At 40.1% G+C, this 27,835-nt stretch overlaps 1 protein-coding gene across 2 annotated transcripts in view; it reads left to right on the top strand.

Annotated features, from left to right (window-relative positions):
* Positions 1 to 27,835, top strand: part of vti1a (vesicle transport through interaction with t-SNAREs 1A) — a 123,585-nt gene that overhangs the window by 23,713 nt on the left and 72,037 nt on the right. For both annotated transcript variants that reach the window (XM_083687262.1, XM_083687263.1), the window contains exon 5: positions 12,584 to 12,668. In XM_083687262.1, coding sequence (XP_083543388.1) covers positions 12,584 to 12,668 — 85 coding nt within the window. The remainder of the gene's footprint in view (positions 1 to 12,583; positions 12,669 to 27,835) is intronic.

The following is a 27,835-nucleotide window of genomic DNA, read 5'->3' as shown; positions in this document are numbered from 1 at the left end:
CACTCACACACCCATAACCCCTAACCTATCACCCTTCACTTTTTACCTTCTTTTAAACACCAGGGGTGGTGAAACACCATCACAACATGTGGACACTCTACTATCACAAATAGGATACTGTTGATAAGCATAAATGTCTGATATTTTACTTTTCACATATTGTCACAGGACATGTAGCAGGTAATATTAGACATACTCTTTGATGAACAATGCTTTATTTTAACAGGAACTAAATGTATTTATTTTTTATCTAATAATTGTTTATGAGATATAGATTTGATTAAAATATTTGAATGTTTAATTTCATTTCTGAAAAAATAAGTTCAATTTCAGTTAATGTATTTTAGGTTGTATTTAAACCATCATAAAATCCAATAAATTCAACACAAGGGATTATAAACATCTGATAAAAAGCACATGGAAATCCTCTATTTTCATAAGACAATAGAATAAACATAGGAAATCAACAATGCCTTCAAAAACGATATCTTTTCATTCATATTGAATATGAAAAAGGAAAACAAAAACAATCATCTTTAATAGTGATATTGATTGCCAAAAATATGCCACATGTTCTTTAAACTTTATTGTTTTGAATTATGTCTGAAGTGCTGCATCAAAAAAGCACCACATCAACAGATACACAATCCAGCTTTTTAACACTTGAGATGCACTGCCTATCTTTCACCTGCACAGCTGCCACTCACAAACAGACATCGCAACTCTGACCAGCATCCTTTGAGTAATTATATATTATCTTTAGATTATACTGTCAACTTTGCATTAGTTGCTGTTTGTCAAAGATGGCACACATGCATCCACAGATACACACACACACACACACACACACACACATTTGCACATTTAGTCCCTCAGTACTTTGTAAAAGTACAGTGAGATGATGAGATGATCTGCAGCTGAGTGGAGCTAAAGTTGTGTTTTTTTGATAGCCTCCTTATTACCATTTCAATGATGATCCATGCACTGCACATCTTACAAACATATGTATCGCTAGCCGAGATGTGTAATTGATATGCATATTCCCTGCAAATTAGTGAGACACAAAAGTGACTGTGACATTTTATACAGAAGTTGGAAGTAGATTTGCTGCCAGAACTGTCACATTCAAGACAGTGATGGTTCTTATCAAAATCTTGTCAAAGGCAAAAGAAAAAAAAATATGACCCATATCTCATTTGAAATAATATTCTTTATTTTCCTCTCATTCAAAACAAATGATGATGAACCCCATTAATGCATTCATTTCTGTTCAATATTTATGATCTTATCTAGAATTAATTTTATGATTTCTGTTATGGTATTTAAAATCTAAAATGTTGATTTTAATAACAATTGCATTCTAATTTTAAAGGATCATTATTCCCAACATGTAAATCCTTGAGTGTTTTGGTGAATAACCCTTGAAATACTTTTACAAAAGAATGAATTTGCCAGCTTGAAAAATGTAAGCATTTTAGTAAAGGCTGACATGTCAAGAAAACAAAGGGCAAAGGAATATTTGTATAGTTTAATTCTAATGCACTTGTCTATTCAGTTGTCTAGTCCATATATTCTCATTTACCCATAATATCAAAATACTTTGCACAAAGCCTTCCATTTCCTCAAGTGAGTCAATAACCCCCACCACAAGAACGAATGGAAATCAGGGAGAGACAAATAGAAAAAAATCAACATTTATGTTAGTGCATTTGTTTTGTGTAACTACCAAAATGCAATTTTGAATACTATATAATGCCAACATCATTATGGGAAATTAATAGTTTTATGGGGAACTTGCCATCTAAAAACTCTTGCTTGCTTAGGAATTACAAATATGTTTGTTGTTTGGTCTCAACTTACAATTATCAAGGAGTCAATGCCATTTGATTGTAATAAATAACGTATGCTTATTCAGGAGTTGCCTCAACCTTGAATGCTCAAAAGCCAGCATTATGATGTTTGCACACTGTAAACAAATATTTCTTCAATATTAAACATCACATAAACACACACACACACACACACACACACACACACACACACACACACACACACACACACACACACACACAGTCAGGCAGTGAAGAAGTTAAAATGTCAACCAGGGACAAAGGCAAAGTAAATAGATGATACATATTTTTCTCTTTCCCAGGTGCCATATTTACCTCATTTCCATTTTAAAACTTCTGGAGATAACACAAGACTTGGTCTTGCTGTGAGTGGAGTGCTCGGAACTTCAGTTTTTTTTTTTTATCGAACGAGACGGCAGTGATAGAGAGGGGAAAAGATGGGGGGCACTGGGGCGAGTCGGTCAATTTAATTCCTGGCGATCTGAAAGAGGTCAGGATCATTTCATATAGCCCTGGCTGAGCAGATCATTACCAGTCACAAATCTGTTCGTTACGTGGCAAGGATTTATAGCTAAGTAAATAGGGAGCCGTCATAAGTTCTGAAAATGTCGTGTTGGCCCTGCGATAATGGCTAAAGGACGATTTAATAGAGTTCGGCATTTATTCGTTATCTGTATGCGGACAGAGACGGAATTGGCGCTATCGCTCTTTTTTAATAACGTGGTAGTCTACCATTGCACATTTTTTTCCCTTTCTTTTTCCCTCTGCATGCAACTCACATACTCAGACACACACACAACCTTACCACACGCATAGCAATAGGCACGCACACACATTTTTCGCACACGAACACTCCACGGAATAGTTTCGATTTCAGTCACAGCAGAAGGCTTGGCCACAAGAGATTGTGCTGGTTTGAGCCGGCATGGACCAGATTTTACAGGCTACAAAGGAAGCAGATTACCACTTGTATCGAATTCGGTATTGAATAAAAAAAAAAATCTTTGTTTGAAAAAATCTGCTGATTATCATAACAGAAAAATTGCAGCAGTGCAATTTTGAATACTGGCTGGCATTACAAAAACACAGGAAAGGTGCTCACGGAGGCGTAATTATAACATTTACAATATTTTGTGTTTACCACTTTATTTCTCTCGAGCAAAGCTAGCATTACGGGTTAGGTTATGTTTAAGAAAGAATGGATGCCAAAGAAAATGCCAAGCACAATACCCCTCATATAGTTTCAGCAAATACTCCACGAGGACTTACAATCGCCCAAGCAGCACAAATAAGATAGAACAAGTTTTGTTTGGTACTCATTGAATTGGATGGCACGGCTGTGGCTAGTGATCGCCGGCTCTGGTGGGCTTGTTCAACCCTAAATAGCCACATCAGTAGTGTAGTTTTAAACTTTGGCCCCTCCAATAATGCGTTCAACTCGGGGGTTGTGCCCTTAGAAATAAAAGACAGTTTCCAGTCTGCAAAGCGGCCATTTTTCACACCGATAGAAAGCCGGAGGAAAACGGTATTTCTTTGTGTTGTGTTTTTGGATTCGATAGCCTGTCGCTGCCGAGATCCCTAAGGCTAGTGGCTCCCTTAAATACAACTCTCAGTAGACAAACATCCAAAACATCTTTTACTTTTATGACTTTTCTTCATCTGTTTTTCTTTCATTCATGCATGAGATGCTATGGCTCTCATGCAGTGGCTTGATAAGGGGGATATGATACATTTTTCTCATAGCTGCTTTTTCATTTTTCATTTTTGCTCTCACATTACTTTTTCCATTAATCTTATTTTGCCATTAATCTAATATCAGGAATTACAATATTAAATAATTATGATTTATCATTGGAAATGTATTCCAAATTAAGATTTAAAGCTGCTTTAAAGTATTAAAATTTACATTGTATGTTTGGATGTTTGTTCTTGTTTATGTTAATTCTTCAGAAATATATATATTTTATTTGAGGATAGTTTCCTATATAATTTATTTCAGAATATATATTTTTATTGAAGAGGGACAAAGGCCACTTTTGTTTTGCCTGTTTACATTTTCCCTCTTCAAATGCTATTAATCATACGGTACAGTTCATCTTATAATGTAGTATTGCAATCAAAGTGACTTAATAGTTCTTAGTTGTTCATCAGTGATTGTAGACAGGATCACTTTTTTCTTTTTAGCTCTTCACTGTGTCCCGTTCCAAAAATGTGTATGTGTTAAGGAGCCTATCATTCCTGACATGGTGGCCACGGCGACCAATAGTTTAACATCAATCCCACCAAGCCCTTTCGCCTTTTTGTCCACAATCAAGTTTATAATTTGTGATCCAAGTCCACTTGCCTCTTTTCTGATATGATAGCAAATTATTTCAAACTAGCAAAATTCAAAATGACCACCACATACATAGTGAGATTAGAGGGTAGTAATAGTGGCCTTGAGCCTCCCTTTAGATCTGCTAACCTTTAATCTCTCCCAAGAAATGGAGATTAAAAAAAAAATCACCTGCAACGGCTGACAAATTAAGAATGTTGTCCTTCCCCTCCTCTACAAAATGTGTTGTACTCACATGATAAGCTCCCTCTCCATGATTTTTTCATTAAATGAAGAGCAGGTTGTAGAAGCACCCTTTTTAATTGTGAACAGGCTTGATTAAGCTTGAATTAAATTTGTTGCTGTGCTCAAATGTCTGTCTCTTCATTAAAGCTATGTAGGTAACGGGTGTGAATAGGACTAACATTTTGCATTTACTTCAGTGTAAATTTGCCATTCTCTTTCATGAAAAATGAATAACCAATGCTAAGATTCATTTTTCATGACTCGTGGTTGTCATAATAATAAGCTCTACTGTTATGTATTTATGTATATGTATACACAGGTATTCTCACATGGGTTTCCATACATAATATACACAGCAGGCAGCTGCATTGAGATATGTAAGGTACATAAAATATTGACAATATGTCAGCAATGATGGACACATTGCCAACAATGGAATAGCTCAACATTCTACACTAATAATGAAAAAAAGGCATGTAGTGTATTCTTTTGCTATTTACCTGGAATCCTGCAAAATGACAGATAAAATGTCTTCCTTCAAGCTTTTATGCATACTGTACCCAATCTGTATTTTCATACTGTACAGAGTAGGATCTTTTTTCAGTTTGCCATATCAAGTGCTGTGATGTGACTTCCTTGATGATGCTAGTTTAGACACCGTGAGTTGAGCAATCCGCTCCCTCCCTTTGTTTAATGTGACAGCACAAGAACTTGATCTTTGTTTGTTCAAAAAAGTCTGCGTGAGTCTCGTGTTTAGCTTCGTTTAATGTGTTTGTCTGTGATTTCTATGCTAAACATGCAAACAGATAAATCGTCAAGGTTAATTCTGTACCCAGCCGCATGACTGATCTGCTTCCTGCCATGTCTTTGCTTTTTATCTCTCCCTCACTCCCCCTCTCTATTTCTCTCTCTCTCTCTATCTCTCTCTCTTTCTCTTTCTCTCTCTCTCTCTCTCTTTGCTTTCACATGGCAGTTGATAAAGTTACGTGAAGAGGTAAGTGCTTCTCTGGCTTCCTGTTTTATTCCTTTCCCTCTGAATTTCTTTTCGCCCTCATCTCTCCCTCAGAATATTCAAGTCATTTAAACTCAATTGATTGATATTTTTACATTTTTGATTGAGCCCCCTAAAGGCCAGGGCTATTAATGATAATCTTTGGCGATCATTTAATGAAAGCCATTTCCCCCCAAAATATTAAAGGGATGATATAATTTCAGATGGCACACTTGAAAACAAATATGAGAACAAATTGAGCGGGATAAAGTACACTTCAGGAAAGAATTGGAAGGGGCAATAGACAGCTGAATGGACAGGGTTTTTGGTTTTAGTCTGAGTATATTTAATAGAAGGACTGTGGTAGTAATTTGTCTATTTACAATACCAGGTCTCATCATGCCAGAAACCTCATAGAACACCTGCAAGTCTGTCTTCAAGGGTCAATTTGGGATTGGTACATACACTTTTGGACTTTTAAATTAATTATATATAGCACTTGATTCTTGAAGAATATAACCTTATAAATGCTTCACAAGCTTAGTTCAACTGTCTTACCCTATCAGTACCCAAATATAAGCTTGTTTTACTCATTGTTTGTAAATAATGTAATTGTATACAAAGACTGTATAGCTTTAACTATGGTTAAAACTCATAATTTTGACACACATCATATCAGCTCTGTCAATGAATTTGTGGGTGGTTACATTTCTCCAACCATATCCCTCAACTGTGGGGAGAATGCTTTGTTATTGTTTGAGTCCCAGATTGCCCCTTTAAAGAAAAGGTAGCAGAAAAGGACCATGCCAAGTTTTCTGTAGATGGAAGTGATTTTGAAATAATTTTCATGAAATTTACATGAAAATAATCTTTATTAGTCAACAATTGTACAATATTATGCTCTTAAACACACGAGACTCACCGGAAACACCTGAATGCTAAATCAGCATTTCTATTATTTACGCAGGGAAAATGTTGCCTGCTACTTAACGTACTGATAGCGTTGATTAAATAATCGAAATAGTAATTGCGTAATGACGCAATGAATTGTGAAATAAATAAAAACTGCAATATGTTTGTTACGCTTGCAATAAATGGTTGCAAGTCTCGCTAACTAATGATGGTTAGCCTTAGCTAGGGGTTTGAACATTCTAATTTTGTATCAGTAGTATAACAGTATATTTCGTACCGAGGAACATTTCCTTACAGAAGAAAAGAGATATAGCTAGCTAATATATGAGCCGGCAACTTTAACATACCATTCTAAAACATTCCGTCCATTCAAGCACAGACCCCTAAAAGAAAGTAGTTTGAAGCGGGCACACTTCTAGCTACAACAGATAAAAAAACGTGATGTTCTACCAGCTTCATGTCTATCGTAGTGAAATCCATCTAGCCACTATTTACAAAACGACCTTAGCAAGGATATTCATTTATTTATGCATTTACTAATTTATGTGTTATTTATTTATCAAATGTACATGGGGTGACAATGAGGTGTGATTAATTGCTTGATTAGTTTTTTTTAAATAATTACGCTTTACATGGAGTTGTAGATCCAGTATGTTTTGAGCACAGCATAAGCTGAATAATATAAGAATATGTTGTTTGATACAGAAGCACCTCATCAGCCAATAGCAAGTCTTCAGCCAGGTCTGCTAAATGTCAGTCGGCTATTGAGCTGAAACACACATTCCAGGGCTTGCCATTCATTAGCTTGAATTTCTTTAGCTGAACACTAGGAAAAACAACTTTAAAACTATGTATATAAGTTAATTCTTTGTTCCACAAATCAATGTCCTTATTGAAACCCAATGGTGCAGGTGAAATGAACCCTGGTGAAATGAACCCTTCTCCAGGGTTTTTGAATAGAACTTGCAGTTTCTTCAAAAGGTAGAACAAAAAATAAATATCTGTCTGATGGCACTGTATTTGGGAATAAAAAAACCTTGATTTGGTCTAACGAGATGTCTGGAAGTTGAGTGATACAGTAGTAGTTGAACATTCACATTCGCTCAGAACTATCAAATAAGTGCATGCCAGTATTGAGTGATGGTTGATTTTTCACTAAATAAGGACATGCTATTGGTCTAAATAAGGACATGCTATTGGTCTTTATTGGTCTAAATAAGGACATGCTAACACGTTAACTTTAACACCTAAACTTTAACAGGCGTGATAAATTAGCCATTTAATGATGACAAGGCCATGCTGAAGCAAATCCGTTTGAGCATCTCTTTATGCAACATGGTGTTGGCTTCTGATCTTTATGTGGATGTCTGGGCTTGCATGTGTAGGTAAGTGTGCCTGTGAGTGAGTAAATGCATGTGGGTGAGAAGGCTTTTGAGCATTTTTTAAAAATATTTTTGGATTCTGTTTTCTGGAGCTGAGTAATTCAATTTCTTTCAAAGCCGCTCCATTCGTGGCCATTCATAATTTAGAGCTTTCACCACCCTCCAGACGTCTTTGTTTTTTTTGTTTTCTTTCTTTTTGTGTAGTTGTGCTTTTGTTTCCCCTTTCCTCCCACCTTGATACAGTGCGTTTCCCCCTAGCCTCAGGTCAGGAGACACCTTTAGTTACCTCACCTGTCTTCCCCTTCGGAAGGTTCTGGTGTTTAATTTGGTTTGATTTGCGCCCTCTTTGCCATCTTACTGCTCCGCTTCTCCTTTTCCCCTCCTCATTTCTCCTGCATTTGAATCAAAGGCTGGTGCAGCTTATACACACTTAAGCCCGCTTTTAAAAACTATACTTTTTTTCCTCAGCTGGAAAACATGTTTAAATATTTATTAAACATGTATAAATATATAACCATATTCACAGCTGTTTGACACTTGTAATTCCTCATCTTACAAGTCCCAAACAAACCGTAGAGAAGATCACACAGTCAGTCTGAATCACAGCTGTCATCATTATTCACTTTGACTCTCCCCCCTTATTGAAATAATAAGGAATCATCTGAACTTTTGAAAATGGTGATAGTAACCGCCTGTGTTTGATATTGAAAAAAGGCAGGAAAGGAAGAGGGAGAGATTATTTTGAGCTGCAGCTGCATTGTTCTGGGGCTCCCTGTTAATAACTTACAACTGAAGTGCGGTTCTTGACGGAAAAAAAACAAAACAACAAGAAAAAAAATCCAATTTTTGTAGTTTCTAAGAAGATCTTTGTTGAAAATGTAGTTGTCAGATAAAAAGGCATACATGCATAAGCATAAATGGGAAGGGGCGCGCACCATGCACTCACACTCTCACAATATACTATATCATGTACTCTATTAAATTGTTCTCTGTTAAGCTCCATGAGAGGGAGGAATATATTTTAATAACAGGCCATTATCATTGCACAGGATAAATGACATATTTTTATCTGCGTGTGTGTACGCGCGTCTGTGTGTGTGTGCGCGCGTCTGTGTGCCTGTCTGCCTGTCTGCATCAGTCCGTCCTATTTTTCTAATGGCTTCTATCAGAGCCACAGGGGGGTTAAGGCTTGAGATTGCCTGTTGTAGCTCACTAGGAGTGGGCAGCAACTGGGCACTTCCTCTTATTTAGAAAGAGCAGGGAACACCTGACAGGATGTCTTAGGGACACATATAATGCCAATTCTATAAGCAGAAGGACGATTATGCTGTAAATCAGAATAGTTTTTCTATTGTGGGATGCAGATATTGGAATATGGATTCATGATTTGGGTACCTGCTCTCTGGGTGAGAATCACCTTAGCTTGCAGCAAGGTGTATAACAACGACCTTTCTATATTTTGCAAAAAGCATCCTGTTTTATTCTGTTTATCAATGCTCTTTCTTCATTTATGTATTTTTCATTATTATTTGGTGTCGTCCCACTTCTATCCTGCTGGTTGGTTTATTCACCCGGTTGAAGTCATTAGGAGGTCGGCGCCATGTCGTTACCGGATCTGTGCCGGCTGCAATCTCACCCCTTCTTTCAGGTTCCGTCAGCGTCAAACCTGGGCGCATTATTCTAATGATTCCCCCCACACACACTACCACCACCACCACCACCACCACCACCACCGCACAACCACCACCACCACATCCCCGAAGCCCTCCTACCCCCCACCCTCTCCTAAAAGGAGACAGAATGAGGGAGAGCGAGGGAGAGCAGGAGAAAGAGAGGGAGAGGGAGAAATTCAGCGGAAAAGCTTTGAAGTGGCTTTCCACCGCAGCAAGTCTGCTGGCCGTCTCCCCGAGACGTGTCACCTTTGCCGAGAGGGAATAGGAAAATCACGTTTCGAATGGTAATGATAACATACTAATCACTTGAGCTCTTTGAAGAACAGGGGGAGCGAGCTACTCTGTCAGTATCCCTGGCTGCCTTGTGCTCCGAGGCACACAGGCACCAGCCATGGTCTAGGTGTATTAGCTTAAGCGTTGCATGTCAATACGTCCCCTCCATCTCCGATGATCCATAGGGGCTCATTAAGCCGAGTTGGCTCCCTTCTCCCCATGCACACACCACCACCACCACCACCACCACTACCACCAGCTGCACACCCACCCATCCATCCACCCCTCTGCTCCCCTCCCTCCCTCTCTCTCTCCCTCCCTCTCCCTCTCCCTCTCTCTCTCTCCCCCTGAACAACACCCCCCCCCCATCCCTCCACCCTCCTTCCCTTTAACTATTAAAAAGTATTTCTGCAATTTTAAATGACATCTGTCAACCGCGAGGAGAAGACGGGGGGAGAATATAGTTCAGAGGGAAGTTGTTTTTTTTCTCTTTTTTTTCCCATCCCTCTGATTGTCAAACTTTGAAAAGAGTGATGTCGTCTTATTTTTTTCTATTTTATTTCCTTGGAGTGATTAGCTGGTACATATTTTGACAGCTTAACTACAACTAGAGATTCAGTTCTTCCTCCCCTTTCAGAGGTAGAAAACGGGTGTAAACCCATTTCAGAGGGAGAGTTGCCACTCATCTGTTGGATGTTTGAGTGGTGGATCTAGGGTAGGAATGATGGGCTTTGGGCTTGCATAACACAACCTGTCTTAAAAGGGTTTTCAAAACATCACACATTTACGATCAGTAAAGATTTCACTACTGAAACATTAAAGATTAAAATGGCAATTTATTGAGATAATTGAGTTCAGGCTATTATTATTATTATGAAAGATGGTGCAAACCCACAATGTCTATGAACACGTTTGGAAAGTAAAATCCAGACAAGTGGAGTCTAATTAACACTGATTGAATGTTACTTGACCTCATGACGATCTGTGAATGGCATTGTAAGAATGAGTCATCAGGTCTCACACGATGGTACAGACACATAACATTTCTACCCCATACATGCAGAACAATTGACATTGAATAGGGTTTTGTGGCAATAAAATGGTCATGATATTAGTCATATCTGTCAAAGAAAAATTCAAAGTTGTCAATTATAAGATCTGACCATAGACAGAGTTGCTAGCAGTAAATAGTAAAGCAACAACCATTTGTTGTATTTTCAAGAAAGAACTATCCACATGTTGACAATGGCATTTGCTGATCTTTTCACGCCAACTTTCTAAGCTCCAACTAGCATCTAGATAAACAGATAACACCGATGTCTTAAAGGATCAAATTGTTCACTTGCTTATTTATTTAACACAAAGCACCTTGATTGTCTTTTAAAGCACTATGTTTTCAATGGGCATCCTGGTCAGTTGTTAATAGCTATGAATAAGTCAACATTCAGTGGATTACTCCATGCTGTGTTTTCAGAGTTATCCTAGAATCATACATCAAGTGTTTACACTAGAATAATTGTACCTCAACCCCGCACACTCAAACTTTACAAACATTTGTTAAACATGAATTTGCATAAATAGGGTATGAATTGGGAGGAGAAGCGGATGTTGTGACCTGCCCAGCTAAAAGGATGTAAAACAACTGAAAGTTGCCTGTCGAACCTGGGTCTCCCACATGAAAGACCCAAGCGTCTACCTTTAGGCCAAGGTCTGAGAGTGACAATTGACTATTACATGTCTCAGATAGGGCTATTTCATTACAAGAGCTTGATTCTAAATCATATTCTCTACATAACCATGTAGGCTATTGCTTATGAATAGCTTATAGACATGTAGATAATTAGAAAATCAATCACAAATGCCATATTTCCAATCAGCTGTTGAGTGTTATTATTATGACATATTTAATATCTCATCTATAAAGGCAACAACCGCCACACTGAGAATCAACTGACAGAGTATGAATCAAATGTTGTTGCAACAAACTACAACTGTCACATTCCAATTGTTGTTAAAATGGTATAAACCAGGCTTAATCTAGTTCTAATACTACTGTAGGAGCAGTTAGTCTGCACACTTAGTCATATCATAGCCATTTCATCATCTGTATTAACATGTCCAATGAGCAATGCTTCAAGGTTTATATCTCTATGGTCACCTTTAGCTTACCAGGTCAGCAACACTTACTGTTTTTTAATATGCTCTAGACTGTTTTTTAATATGCCCTAGATTATGTTTTTTTGTGTATGATATGTATTTTTTGTTTCAATATCCATGCATGTTCATTATTCTGTAGATGCACTCCATTTCAACGCTCTTTTTACAAACTATATATCCAAAGATAAACATATATTCAAATTCCTTGATTGCTTGGCATGGTATGGCCCTGTGTTCTCTTGCAAAATCCTCCACTGTGTCTGTCTGGTCATCCATATGCCATCAGTAGAACTTTCTGGAAAGCAATATATGGACATTAGGAGAGTAAGTGTGTTTGATTTATACTTTAATGAGGGTTTTCCCCTTAATTTCTAGAGCCATTGCCTTGACAGGTTGTTTTTTTTACATGAAAGCTGCAAATTACGATGTATTACATCTCAATTAGCTCTTCCTCCCTCCCTCAACTTTGCCCTCCACGCTAAATGTGAAGTAATGAGTTGCTGTGGCTCTGAACAAGATGAGGAGTGGAAACCTCTGCAATTAAGAAGTGGTGCTTTTGAGTCCTTGGTGTAGTAACACATTCACATGTTTAGCCCAACATGCATGCTCCTGATACTGGAATGGCCCCTAATACTGTATGTTGTTGTTTATGATGCAATGGTGGTGTTGTTGCCGCAGAAACAGTGGTCCGTTTCGGTGACAATGTTTAAATGTTTGAAATGGTTCCCAGCCCTCTCAATCATTACTTTTTGTTTTTTCTCTTGTTTTCCCCCAATTTGTTTCAGAGAGCACATCTGTTGGACAACACAGAGAAGCTGGAAAGGTCATCTCGGAGGCTGGAAGCTGGCTACCAGATAGCAGTGGAAACCGGTATGCATTCTGTTTGGATGGGATAGGGGAGGGGGGGTGAGATTGGGGGGTGAGTGAGCGACAGCAAATTGTCTCGCTCGTATGCGAGGTAGAGAGAGAAGAATAAAAAAAAAAAAACGCCTTGACGACTGGTGACATTTTCAGGAGCACATCAAAGGCAAGCAATGGAGATAGAGGTGTACGGGCGACAGAGCGGGCGTCGCTGCTCCCTGTTCGGCTCCCGGAAAAACACACACGTTTCTTCTCCATGCATCTGGGTACGTGCGCGTGTGTGCACGTGTGTGTGTGTGTGTCGTTTTTTTATAGCACAAAAAGACAGGGGGTCTACTGAAATAAACAACGTCAGCGTTCCTCCACAAGTCCTTAATTCGGAGAACAGAGCCAAGAACAATAACATCACTTCCTAAATAAATCGCCTCTTAAAAAAACCCTACCAAATCATGTTTTAAATTGTTTTTGTATCAAGGTTTGTTTTTATCTTTAAATATAGGAAAATGAGCTCATTTGGAATTTTAAATAGAAGAAACCAGTTAGCATATTTTTTCCCTCTCCTCCTGACAGTCACCACATTATTGAGGCACAGTGTATTCCTTAGAGAGGTATCAAAGCTCATTCTTGAAGTATCAACTGGCTTTCTGTGGCTTCCACTGTAGTTTTGAAAAAGTTTGTTAATTTACACTATAATGGCGAGGTGGCGTGTGTGTGCGACATCGACAGATTTAATAATTCAAGTCGAGGAAGGGTTGCACAGACCACTGCCTTTTGATGTTCAGTAAGTAGAACTCACAAATTCATAAATACAATCTGCATTCTCTGCTTAAAAATGTTGTTTCATATGTCTCTGATGATCCAGAGCCTTGGATTGTTCGTCTTTTCACTGTGTCAAACTCTGCAGCAGCCCCATATTTTGATTCCATTCAGTCATATCTTTCAATCGAGTGCCTTGTTTTGATGTTTTGTCACACGCGTTGGTCCGTGTTAAAGAAATGGGCCATGGTCTAACCGCGTTCGGTACCTCCTGGGCCCGGTGCTTTCCCAAGTAAGGTTCTAGCTGCGTCCCCTTTGACCTCTTGTCGCCAGTGGCTGTCTCATCTGCCCTGTGTGTGCGGCTAACTGCGAACAATGGCTATTTATCCTGCCTTGGTCCCACACACACACTCACACTGCTCTAGTCCACATCAACAGTGTTTGGGGTTTGCTGGGGTGTGTTCCTTTGCCCCTGCGTGTTTAATCCGCGACCCCTTCCTTACCCTCCTGTCGGTGCTGGCCGTCTGCTCAGATGCACAACCTGAAACGCCAATCTCTCAGGGACCAACAGACAACACAACCGCACTGAGAGCAGAGACACATTGGGCGCTCAGTCCAGACAACATGTAAGCCCATAGCACCAATGTGCTAAGACCCCAAAGAAATACACATATATACATGCTGCTGAGAGCACAAACATTTGGTTCCCGTATCCATCCAAGGGTTTTGGAGTAGAAGCAGCTACTGCTACTGTATTTACACCTCGCGTTTAGATGCATCCTGTGATGGGATCGTCACGTACGATCTGATAACGATCAGATCTGCCCACCTCATATTTACACCTAGCATTAAAATGCGTCCTATGTCTGTACACCTGTGTCTGCATGGTGATGAGATTTTGTTTAAATATCTCCATGTGGTCACGTGTCCCATCGAAATAAAGTGGAACAGAATGTGGTTAACGTTCTCGGTGTCAGCATTACATTTACTGTACTCTTGTCCGCGATGCGGCCACAATGCAAGCTTGCCCACCTCCGGAGGTGGTTTTAAAGATCAGATCTCGATACCATCAAAATGTGTTTTTTCCCTTTTGATTGGAAACAATCAGAATGCAGACAGTATCTGGATACAAGATGCATGTTAATTGAAGGTGTACATTGACCCTCTGTCCTTTTGTCAAATAATGTTGTGGTCAACCTCCCCTGCTACGCATTCCCTCCCACGCATATTTAACCTACTAGTGGATTTCACCTCACCAAAGCACATTAACAGATACAATGAGGAAACTCTTCATGTAGGTGGATTTTTTTAAAATATATATTTATGGAGATGGATTGTTGCAGTGTCTTTTAAAGTTTTTGGTTATTAATCGGCACAATTCACTAAAGACTGGAATTTATTTTCTTTCAAGTGCTACATTTTCCTCCTGTGTAGTCCCACATATGGCCCTTTCAGTTCTCTCTCTTTCACACTAAAAGATATATTGATAAAAGTATATATTTGGCTTTTTTTTCCTGCACATTTTAAGATGGCATCTGCAGTTGTTATTGGATAAGCTTTGAAATGTAGAATGCAGCGGTGTATTGCCCAAATAGGTTAAACAAGAATAATTGGCATAGTAAATGTTTGTCCAATCAGCCTTTTTTTTTCTTCCTTATATACAAGAAACCTCTACTCTTTTCAAGCGACTATTAAAAGCACTCTCAGTGACAAACAGTTAGTGTACCTTTTTCACAATAATTCAAAGTTACACACAATGATTATACTCCCCTAAGTAGTGCATTTGACCAAATGGGGGGAAGAAGAAGTTAAGGACAGTTTTTTCTTTCAAAGAGAGAGATGCTGAACAAAGGCAGAAAAGAGATGGCGCTCCAACCGCAGTTTGTCCCCTTTGCTTTGGCACCGACAACATTTCTCTTAATGACCACAAATCAAAAAAATCCAGGGTACTGTAAAGTCAAATTTGAAGAAGTCCTCTCAGTTCTTTGAGATGGTGAGCCGTCACAGAATATAATTATCTAGAATTTTAGCTTTTTCTCTTTTTTCTCTCCCAGTGTATTTAGCAAAACATAGGCTTGCCAAGAGCACTGAATGTCCTTTGAGGGATATTGAGGGTGCTCTGTGGACATGCCGAGCTATTTACCACACGCACACCCTTAAGAACCAGAGCTCTGTTTGTCTCATAAATAAAGTATATAACTTCATTAGTGGAGGGCACAGACTTAAAAGCTGCACGTACGAACATGCAGATGCCAGTGCTAGCCTGTTAAAGAGAGCACTAAGTACACAGGCATGCAGTTAGCCAATTTAAAGGCATTTGAACCAGGGGTGTCTGCAAGCCCAAATGTGGAGGCCAGTCTGACTCCAAATCAAAGCCATGTCAGATTCTTATATGCACTTTGCGAAGATGTAAGGAGGGTATGTTTAGAGATAGCTACCATGTCAGATAAGACATTTAAGATCTACTTATTAGCTTTCTCGCCTTGATTAGTATCAATTGGAGAGGTAGAGGGTTGAAATAGTTGTGTGTACTGAGGCACAATTAACACAATACATTTGCTTTGTTGGAAGTGCAGCTGAGTTCTCTCATCGTCTCATCTACTGTATACGACAATCATTTCAAAGTTGTTGCGAAATGTCACTATTTTGCTCAAAGTTTCCAACGCAATATATATGTGTTGTATCTACTGTAGCTACAGTAGTCCTGACCAAATTATAACATTGAGAATGATACATATACATAAAACCACAAAAAGCAGTTACCAAATGCTGGACATCATGGGTCATCAACCCTACTATTTATGCCATGTTACTTTGCTTGACTGACCACATGCTATGGTACTATTACAACTGTCTCTTACTCTTTTGGACAGATAATGTATCCAATATAATGACAGTGAGGTAAAATGTGGATGATTCTGGATTAATAAAACCTATTACTGTGACCTTACAGTACAGAGAGTGGTTTGAAGTGTTATTACAAGTTTTTTGTTATCATGTGACTGAAGCAAATCATTGTTTGTTTAATAAGTGGACTTTGCCAGTTTCTGTATGAATACTTTTTTTTATTTTATTTTTTATTAAATAATATTTATTGTCCCAGCTATATGATCTTGATAAGCAAAAGAGCATAGTGTTAACAAAAAAACCCACAAACATTTACTCTGGGCCCCACCATAATCCCAACCCCCTTCTCCATTTTTGAAGCTCAGCAATCTAAACAAAGAGAAGCAACTGAGACAAACAACAACGTGGCTGAAAAAAAAAGCGAAATTCTGCATTTTCATGGGGCCAGTGATGAGGCAGAGGTCGCTTCTCAGCTCGTGGCCCGGCGTCGGTGCCCGGATCGATGAGGGAAAATGAAAACAGCTCATTAAGGATTGATTTCAGCCCCGTTTAGATAAGCAGAGAGGGTCGGGGCCCGGCCCCCGGGGGCCCCTCGCCGGCCCAAAGTTCACACCGTGCCAGGTAGAGAGCAGCACCGCAGGCCATCAACTTTATTAGCACGAAGATAAGCTGATTAGACCTTGTCAATCAAAGATACCAATGACTCAATCGAGAGCCCAAGCCTTTCTTTCTCTCCCTTTCTCTCTCTCTTTCTCTCCCCCTCTCTCCCTCTCTTTTTTGTGATAAATCATTGAAGCGACCAACAAAGCGGCAGACATCGCGGGCTAAGCTAAGCAGCCCTGCAGTTGTCACCAAGGCAGACGCGCGAGGACCCTGTGATGATGTGATGACTATATTAAAGAGTACATCAATTTGTTTTAGAGCGGTTTGATTTCGAACTGCAGCGGTACTAAAAGAGAGGGAGGGAGACAGCGTAGTCATCGTCATCGAACATGATTCCAGCGGCAGAGCACGGGGTGTCGGGACACAGGGAAAATAAATAGATAAATGATGGGAATGGAGAAATAAATAAATAAGTTTAGTAAACATTTTTAAAAATCTCCTCGGCTCCCTTTTGAAGCAGAGCATGGCTTTGAGCCTTGCTGTGAGTCCATGGGTGCTGGAGTGCCCCAGCAACATAGCACACGCTTGTCCCCGGCTCACACTCTATCTCTCCCTCTCCATCTTAGTCTTTCTTTCTCTGTTTCCCTCACCCACTCTCTTTATTTCTCCCTGCTCTTTCTGAAGATCAGCGTTGATCATTCTTTTGGTGTTGAGCCACCAAAATGATACTTGCGCTTCAAATCCTTACGACATACACTTAGCGAATGACATAATAAACTATATTTAGAAACAGCCTACAACTATTTTCAGGAGTTTGCTTTGAGTGTTCATATTATTTTGTAAGGAAATAAAATACATTTCTCTCACACGTTGCTATTATATAACAAAATGGGGGATTTTTTTCAAATTAAAACTAAGAGTTGGCCGTCAATTCCATTTACATGGTTAGATATATTGATAACAATATTGGGCTTTATAAAATAATACTAATATAAATACAGTATACGTTACCTCCTTTTCGGCTTGTTTGAAATTACTAGCTAAATTAACAGAAAAATATAACATTTATTTTATTCCACAGTGCAGTTAATCTTGTAATCATATAATGTGTTCTATCATACGCTCTCTGTCCATGAAGCTGTTGATGGTGAGAAATTTAAATTTTTGAGAATAGTTTATTTTTGTTGTATTAAACCTTTGTCTTGGTATTTAAGTATCTCTCTCTTTGACCTGCATATGAAGAAAGTGCTTTACGTAATAGATGACGGGATATTTGATTGATACCAAATAGTTTGCTCCCCAGCAATTTTGTTATCACATAATGAACACAGAGGTCATGTGTACATACATTATATACACACAAATAGTTAGGTTTGTTTAGATATCCCTTGTAGATCTCATTCTGTATAGTAATGTATAGACACTTTCTCCACTTCTGCTTTAGTTTATTCACTCTGTGGCACAGTGTCGTTTTAATATTTCAGTGTGTTCTTATTCATTTCTCTTTTATAAGGACAGTTTGCTAAAGTGGATTTCCTCGAGGTATAGCATATTAAATAGCTTAGTTTTTGTAGTCTGATAAAATCTGAATGCTGTATTGTGTTTCAAAAAGAATATGAAGTTATTTGATAATTGTTTGATTCATTGTGCTGAGAGCTGGGCCTTGAATATTTCACAGCTTGAGTTTGCAGTATGCAAAAAGGAGGCCTTTTATGAGATATATTTTTTGGGGAAATATATTTGTCTCTCCCCCTAGAAAGAAAATATTTGTTAGAAATATACAAGAATATAGCCCGAAACTGTATATATATATATATATATATATATATATATATATATATATATATATATACACTTTAACGTATAACATTTTGCTTTCAGTAAATCTACCCACGGGTTTATCGGTAAACCCCCCGGCGGATGAAAGGCGTTGCAATAATGATTTTTTCTCTCCTAATCGGGCCTTGTCAGCGAGGCGTCTTATCGTGGAGAGGAAAATGACACCGATCCTATCGAAGGGCCCGGAGTCCGAGTTGGCGCCGTGTGTTTCCCCCCCCCCCTCCCCCCCCAAACACGGCCGGCCGCGGCCTCGCCATATCTAGCACCGCCACAAACGGCGAGCGCCGCTTTTTTCATGTGGACTTCAAAAACGGCGCGAGTCATTAAAATTGCACCCGCGTTCGGCTGCGGGGATCAGCCGCTCTGGAGCGAAAATGGGATGTGGGAAGAGGAGACTCGCTAAATGTGCTAATTCCATCCTCACATGTTTACGGCTTAATTTTAATCGGTTTGAGGGAGGAGGAGGGGGAAACGATTTGGGGTGGGGGGTGGGGGGCAATGAGAAAGCCTCACATTGCAATAAATCGCCATTATCTTTGACACCCTAGGACTCAGCTGTTCCAAGGATTTAGGGGTCCACTGGCAACAGTGTATATTGTGGCACACAAAACAGTGTTTACGCTTGAACTGTGGTAGCTAAGGTGCAATTGCTGGTTTCAGGCTGCACAGACAAAGGCCCCAAATCACACAATGGCCAGCCAGCATACGGACCCTCGGTGCAAGAGCTGAACCAACAGACTTGAGTGTGTGTGTGTGTGTGATGGCCGCAGGTGTTTGTCGCAAGATTTCAACTTGCGGTTTAGCTCAAGTTAAGTGGCCACATTGATGGCGGCCATATCAGAATGCAGCTACAGAGATGTTTGTGAGAAATAACAGTAACCAGTTTCCATAAATAGTCTACAAAGAATTCATGCTTCAGTTTGAGATATGCTACTACGGTTAGCATCCTTTAATGACCCCCATTTTGTTCACACAGAGGATGCTAACAAGGCTCACTGGTATTAAGAGAATGGAATGGATCTACAGTAATTAGACCTTTAGTAGAATGATTAGCTTCAACAAAGCGCAGGGTTTATGTCAACATAACCAGAGTCTTAAAGTCATAATTAGGCTAACATAGCTCATAGAGGGAGGTTTCCCACTTTATCTCCCATTGGGCAACAATTCCAAAAGAAAGGTTTCTCCCTTTTAAGAACATGGGGCAACATTGCCAAAAGATGGGGGGAAATCCCATTGAAGGTCTCAGTTGTATAATATGGTAGTGGTTGGAAAATAATCTTGAATTATGCAAAAATGATTATGTTGTAGAAATTAGTAAAAATACAACAATGAATCGTACAAGTTCTGATATATACCCTTGAATTGGTCCATTGGATATAATTTTATAATTCATCATGATTCATAATCACACTGATAGAAATCATGCATAATTTATGACTCCAAAACTATCATCAGAAGTTTTAGAAGATGCAAATATATACATGAAAATCTATAAACCAGAATTGTCTTTCTCTTGAAGTTAAACCACATACATCATCAACCTGACTTGCTTCGAGCTCATATCACACCTAACACTGAATATGTGTTCATTAAATTGTTATCAATATAATAATACATTATTGTATGTATCCTTATCTCAGAGCATCAGATAAACACTTTCAAATGGCTAGACAGCTTATATCAAATCTCAAAGCGGCTTATTTTTGATATTTTGAGGTCCCAATGACTATAAATACACTCCCCCCACCCTCACCTCCCTCTATGCAGCATTGACCTCTGTGTGACACAACGAGTGAGAGAGAGCGAGAAAGAGAGAAGAAGACAGAGTAAGAAAAACGAGAGAGGAGAGGGCTTGGAAAAGAACTAGGATAAGCAGGATTGTGTTCAAGGAAAAGTGTTTCAGAAGGAAATGGGAGACAAAAGAGAGGATTCAGGGCCCCCATGGGCGCTTTAAAGAGCTGGTACATCTGAGGCACTGAAATATTAAAAAAAAAAAGAAGGGGAGAAAGAGAAATGAAATTAAATAAAGGAGAGGTGGAGAGGCGGAATTATGCCACCTTGTCACTCGGGACGCAGATCAGAAATATTAACTGTGATGAGAATGGCACATTGATGACAGCGCTGTAGATTGATGCCAGTTGAAAACTGTTAAAAAGGAAAACACTGCGCACATTGGGTTATGGGGGTAAGAGATAAGGGGGAGGAGAGAGTTGTAGTCACTAAGTCAGGTGTCATAAGATGGCCATCACATTCATGGTCATCCTTCAATCGGTATCAACAGTTGTCTGATGATCTCATGCTTACTTTAGGTTGCAAATAACAGTGGGTTTAATATCAGACCGTGATCGATTAGAAGTGCAGTAGTTGTTTAGCGTAATTATTGTCATGATTAGAAGTACAGTAGTTGTTTAGTGTGACGATTGTCATGATTAGAAGTACAGTAGTTGTTTAGCGTGACGATTGTCATGATTAGAAGTACAGTAGTTGTTTAGCGTGACGATTGTCATGATTAGAAGTACAGTAGTTGTTTAGTGTGACGATTGTCATGATTAGAAGTACAGTAGTTGTTTATCGTGACGATTGTCATGATTAGAAGTACAGTAGTTGTTTAGCGTGACGATTGTCATGATTAGAAGCACAGTAGTTGTTTATCGTGACGATTGTCACTACTGAATCTGATGTGTGTTTACTGTCTGAGTCGTAGACCAGTAGATTATGATGTGGTCCCCAGTCTGGCTGAGTGAGAGAGGGCAGGGCAGGACAGGGCTAAACACTGTTATTCTCTCCAACTGAACCCTCTATGACACACACACACACACACACACACACACACACACACACAATCACTGTACATACACATAGATCCACAGAAACACATTATTAGCCTCCTCCGTCTGTCCCCTCTGTTTACTCTGCTCTCCTCCGGTTTCCCAAAGGAGTAGAAGTCCCCATGTTCTCCTTCTCCCCCTCAGACCCCTCAAAGGATCATCCTCTTCGGGCCGCCCCGTGCCCACAGACAGGGCGCCCACACGTTCAGGACACCCAGGGAACATGAAAAAGCCCGGCCCGAGATGTCAGCTGGTCGCCCCATCTGCCAGTCAGTGGGACGGCAAAGCTTTTGTCTGGTGGTGGTGGGGGGGGGGGGGGGTGTATCGAGAGAAGTGGGATGGAAGGGGGTCGGTCAGAGGGGAGGGTGAGTTGTTAAATTATGGGCATAAACAGCCACCATAACTATGTTTGACTGAGGTCGGGCTGAGTTAGCTATGTAGGGCGAGACAGGAGCATGTGGTAAATAGTGTATTTTTAGGAGATGTATTTTTAAGAGATGGTGAGTTATGACACTTTTTCTTGAATTAGTAGTAGAAGTGCATTATTATGGTTTGTGTGCATGTTAATTTCTCGCCCTCATATATGTTTATGAAACAGACATATTCAAGTTTGGATACTCAGTAGTTTGTCGTATGTGAATGTTGGAATTTGAATGGCATACATTTACGAGGGACATAGATGTATAAAAACAAGATTTCCCTTGAAAAATGCAGCAACTTAATTGGTCTCAATCCAAATATCCTATCCCATTTTTATGTAAATCACAGTTGGCTTGGCACTCATCTGAATTTTAAGTTGCAGAACTTCAGTCTGTCCTTTACTTCCCCGCTAAAGAACATAACCTTGGCAGTACAAACAGTTTGACTCCCATATAAATGAACCTGCCTCCTGACTGGCTGGCTTGCTCTGCTGGAGAAAATCTAAGTTGTGCATTCTGCCGTTTGGCAGATAGGCCGCGCCCTTGAGCCACCGTAGGAGGGAGGCCTGGCTTGTTCTCCCTCTTCAGAAGTGAACGAAAGGGGCTAAACACACACACACACACACACACACACACACAAACACACAATTTTAAAGTCTTTGGACGGGTCTGTGTGAGCCCCAGAGTTCCTGAAAAGGGAACGCACAAGCGGCAGCCGCTTATTTATTTATCACTGAGTTTTGTTTTTGTTGTTGTGCCTGCCGAAGATATCCGCACAAGTCTGAGTGAGTGAGTGAGTGAGTGAGTGAGTGAGTGTGTGTGTGTGTGTGTGTGTGTGTGTGCGCGCACCATCAGTTATTTTGCCTTCTGTTGAATTCACTGAATGTTCCAGTGCATTGTCAGACTTGTGCCATAATTGTCAAATCAGACGTGGGTGTCACTTAGAAAACTCTCTAAAAAGCAATCTACTGATGATGTCCATCTACTCACGTTACTCACTCTCACAACACAACTTTTCCAGTAGTACAGAAGGCACCGCTGTATGCAGCTTTTGAAAGAAAATATAACATGTAATTTGAAAACATGAGATCTCCCTTTGGGATTAATTTGACTCGTACCCGTAAATACTTTTGTTGTTAAGATGTTTAGCCAATATATATATAAGAGAGGCAATAATAAATGATGGAGTTATAGAGGTATAATGTTCTATAAATGTGTTTGGTATGAGAATCCCTCAACAAAGCTCCTTTCAAGCAGTGTACAGTAACATGTAGTAGATTGAGATGCTGCAAGAGCGTGAATTATCTCTATAGAAAATGTTGACATCTCAATCATTGTGCTGTGTTAGATGATATTATACATATATCAAATTATTACTACTTTTCTATTCGGGGTCATACACAAGTTCAGCAGATTCATCAGTACATCAAACAAAGGATGGAAAATATCTTGAAAAGAAACTAAAGACGCTGCACAAGGACACTATTTGTTTATATGTAATATTCATCTTCCATTCATAACTGGAGTAGATATAGTTGAACAAACTGGTCAACTTGGTTAACAATATATATGAGATTTATATTCTCTCTATTATATGTTTTGATGTGGCTTTTAATGTGTCTGCTTTTTTATTTGAATGTGCTTTCATAGACTCCTGACCAGTGGAATGCTGGCTGTAAATAGCCTACTTAATGCATAATTGTTATTCCTATTTAGTTCAGATGCATGGAGTTAATGCAAATGTACAAAAGAGGGGAGATATGTTTGTTTGCATGCTTTTAATAATTGTATTCCAGGGTGCCCTCTTTCCTGCAAACACACACACACACACACACACACACACACACACACACACACACACACACACACACACACACACAGGGAGGGAGGGAGGGGGAGATAGGGAGAGAGTGAAAAGGACAGCTGATGGTGATGATTAAGATCTTAAACATATGGAGATGCTGTGTTGTTTTGTGTGTGGTTGGCTGTGGCGTTTGTGAATGTGACTGCTCTACAGTCCCCCGTGACAGGTTCACCCTCCTCTCTAGGGGAAGCCTTCACTTGTAATTTAGATGATGTCGCCACAAACTGACAACAATGGCTTTGCCACCATAACTTTACAATATAGATACCATTACCTTAAGTTTAGATATATGAATGGTATCTTTGATGTTAATTGATGTGAGGAGTATCTGCGGTTTTCCTTTGGAAATGTTTAATTTCTGGTTTTATTGTCAAAGCAGTCTACTCTCATATATAGGTCATGTATAGGTCATACTCCCGTTTCTTGGAAATAAAGATGTTAGTCATAACTCTTGATTGAGTTGTGAAAAATGACATCATTTTCCTGAACAATGCTAATCGAACTTATTACCTGTCAAGTACTTCTAACAGTCACCACACTTACAGTACTGGGGCAATCTGGGATTCATGTTTTTAAAGCTATACAGTACAGTTTACTATGTGGAGCAAAACAAGCTTATATTTTTGGTTCTGATGGGGTAAGACAGTTGAACTAATCTCATGAGGCATTTATAAATTACATTCTTCAAGAATCAGTGGCTCTGAGTCAAAACATGTATGTACCAATCCCACATCATGTCAATATGCTTGTATACACACTCTTAACATGAGCTTGTTTTGCTCTTGTATCTCAGCCTGGCCCTTCACATGAATCTGCAGAGACCCAAGTTCTCCAAACACGCTACTCAGTAGGGAGGCCATGTGTAGCTAGATTGGACTCAGGGGCTCTGAACTGGAAAATGGCAACACTGTAGCACAACCCATCTGCCAGGGTCCCCGCTTGTTTCATATGATGTCAAATGTCAGCGTTAAACACAAATCAAAGCACCCCAGTGTAGAGCAACCTGTTGGAGGGTGGTCTGTTACAAGCAAATACAATGTTTCAATATGCGGATGCTACGCATTTCACCTGCATTGAAGCTAGGGAAATAGGTGTGTACGTGCGTACACTATGCACACTTTACCGTTTGCCTGTTTGGCAGGTGTGTGTCTTAAACATGGACTTTTTGTGGTTTTGTAGGTTTAGTGTGGTTAAATATACACGAGATTAACTTATCAAGTGTAATGAATGCTATCACGATGTTTACCCTCATGTATCTACATGTTCATAGTTGTCATTCTTAAAGCTCTCCAAAATTAATCAAGTCTGCAACAGCAAAGGTGATGCTCTATCCGTTCTTTTACACTACGGAGGCAAAGCATCTACTGTACCTGAGGACAGTGTACTGTACCTCTACCTCAGTGAACACTCCCTTTCGGGGGGAGGGGTGTATAATGTTGTGTGGAGTGGCTGGGGCAGGCGTTGCGGACCACCTGGGTTTATTTGGGCCAAACAAGAGGCCCCTGTCCATCTCCACTCCTCTCCTCTCCATGTGGGGCCTCCCGGCCCTGAACAGAAGGTGCATCCTCAGAACTCACACCTGAGCTCCCTCCCAGCCTGGGACCAACCTTTCTATCCATCTATCCCTGCATCCATCCAACCCCCTTGTCCTCTCTCTTTCTCTCTCTCTATCCATCTCTCTCTCTCTCTCTCTCTCTCTGTTTCTCTGTCCTTTTTTCTGCATCTCCATCCCTTCCAATCTACTCAGCCTTTTGCGTTCTCACTCTTCTCTCTCTCTCCCTCTCTCTCTCTCTCCCTCTCTCCTTCTGTCTTTACCGCCAACACTCCCCTCATCTCTGTTAGCTCTCCCTTACTCCACCTCCCTTTCTCTCTTTCTCTCTGGCCGTGGCCTGGCCTACTTTTTCCCTTTCCCTCTCCGGGGCCCTTTGATGTCCGCCACTTTACCCCGTCCACAGATCATGTGTACGTTTCACAAACAGCCTCTCGCTCAATACTTAGCCTGTTTACGTATATACATTTCACAAATGGGACATGCAGTAAATGGTCAGTGGGCTTTCTCGGCCTTCGCTACCTCAGCGAGACTAAGTTTCAGTGTCAAAGCTTCATTGATGTGCTAGTGTGTTTTGTATTGTACAGTGTCTTATTTACGTTCTACGCTGCTTTTACTTCTATTGTTGAGTCCCCCCCCCACCTAAGTATCTCTTGACTTAATTCCTTGAAAAGAGGTTGAGATATTTTTCAGAGGAAACATGTTTGGCTGTCTGTTGGAGTCTTTTCATTTGGTTTAGAAGTGACAGGGTGAGAAGCCGCAGCAGCGTGCTCTACTACTGTACGTCTCCCAATGAGTCAAAAGTGCTGCGCTAACGAGACGCTAAGTCAGGTGCTTTGTTTTAGAAGGTGCTCCGCTACAGCTGGGATGAAGGGGAAACACAACCAGCTGACTGTTCATACTGGGGTTATACACTTGTGTGTTTGTCCCTGTACCTATCGATTTCATGCAGACACTCTTGATTTGATTGATAAGATGAGTAACTATCAACATTTTGTTGTTTCTTGATGGAATTGGGTTTCGGTTGTAGTCATTTATTTTTCTTCCAAAAAAGAATTATCTTGTGATCACTATTTATTGACACCTCAATTTTGTTGTATTGGCGGTCTGTGTTCTCATTAACAAGATGCAGAACGAGCCGCTGCCAATAATTCTAAAACGCCTCTGTCACACTTTTGTTGGGACTTGAATATAGGCTGCCCCCTGCCTCTGGGAAAACCAGCCACCCATTTAGCGAGCCCAGATAGTATTAGGCATTTTTGGGTTACAGAACTGCAGAAATTGGAGAAAGACTGCCTACACTAACCTGCTTATTGATCAGCTCCTCACTGTTCCCTGTCTGTAAAGGGACAGAGACAAACGGCTTGCTCCCTCGATTCTTACTGACAGGTTTTAAGTGGCTGCGCTTTGTTACCGCCTAGACTAACTCTAATTGACCAATTGTCAATGAATTTTCACCTTTTGATTGTCTGGCTGATCTGATCATAGTGTTCCAGTTCATAACAATTGTTACTAACCAACATAAAACTGGAAGACCCAAGCCATTGTACGTGACAAGTGCCTATCAATGGGGCTGGGCCCAGCGCTAGGCTGAATGAGGTGAAACTTGAATGAATATATGCTTTGGAAATTGACACAATTTTCACATAGACCTCTAGCTAGTTTTGTCATCTGGCTAGCGAACATGTTTTTGTGTGTTTTAAAAGAACCTACTGTACTCAAAATGTCTGACTCTCATTGCTAATAGCCAACGCCTCAGTAAGGGCATCAGCTGTGCACTCTGTGGCCAGCTAGGTACCAACCGCGCTTGATAACCTCACTATGTGTACGAACTGGCGGATGGAGATAAACAAATAAAAATCACACAAAAAAATCGACTGACAGCCCTAGTTGACACATTACTTTTCTTCATAATTACCCGTAGCATTTGGTGGTAAGTCAAATGCACTGTTATTCACTTGACCATCATCTCATTTGTCTGGAGCCACCCCTTGGAACACAATTATGCCTCACCTGGTATTATACCGTCTTTATGTCCCCTATAGCATGAAAACAGTCATTTCTTATCCGTTGTCTGACAAGCAGAGTGACCCACCCCTCCGAAAGTTTCTGGAAAGCCTCCCCAGTACTTGTTCTTAAACTGATGTGAAAGCGCCACGCACTGAAATTGACTGGGGAAATAGCCGTGTGTTTTTTGTCTTCCCCCTCGTTCTGAGAGGGCGACTAATTTCTCTATCAGCCTAATAGTGTATTAGTGCATTCTCCAAGATGTCTGAAACCGTAATTAGTGGATTGCTTTGAGTCGGGCCGGCCTGGGCGGAGTGCGGGGGGGAGTGGGGGGGGGCGTCCGTTTCATACCCTGATGGAGGTTATATTTTCTGTGACAACTGGACCACAGTAATCAAAACGTGTTAATAATCCCTTCAAAGAGCCTGGCGGCGCATCAGTTGGAGCCTGAGTGAACGTGAATC

Source organism: Argentina silus, assembly GCF_951799395.1.
Source record: "Argentina silus genome assembly, chromosome: 16".
NCBI classification, from domain to species: domain Eukaryota; kingdom Metazoa; phylum Chordata; class Actinopteri; order Argentiniformes; family Argentinidae; genus Argentina; species Argentina silus.
Note: the sequence above shows the minus strand (reverse complement) of the source record. Positions and strands in the feature narration are given on the sequence as shown.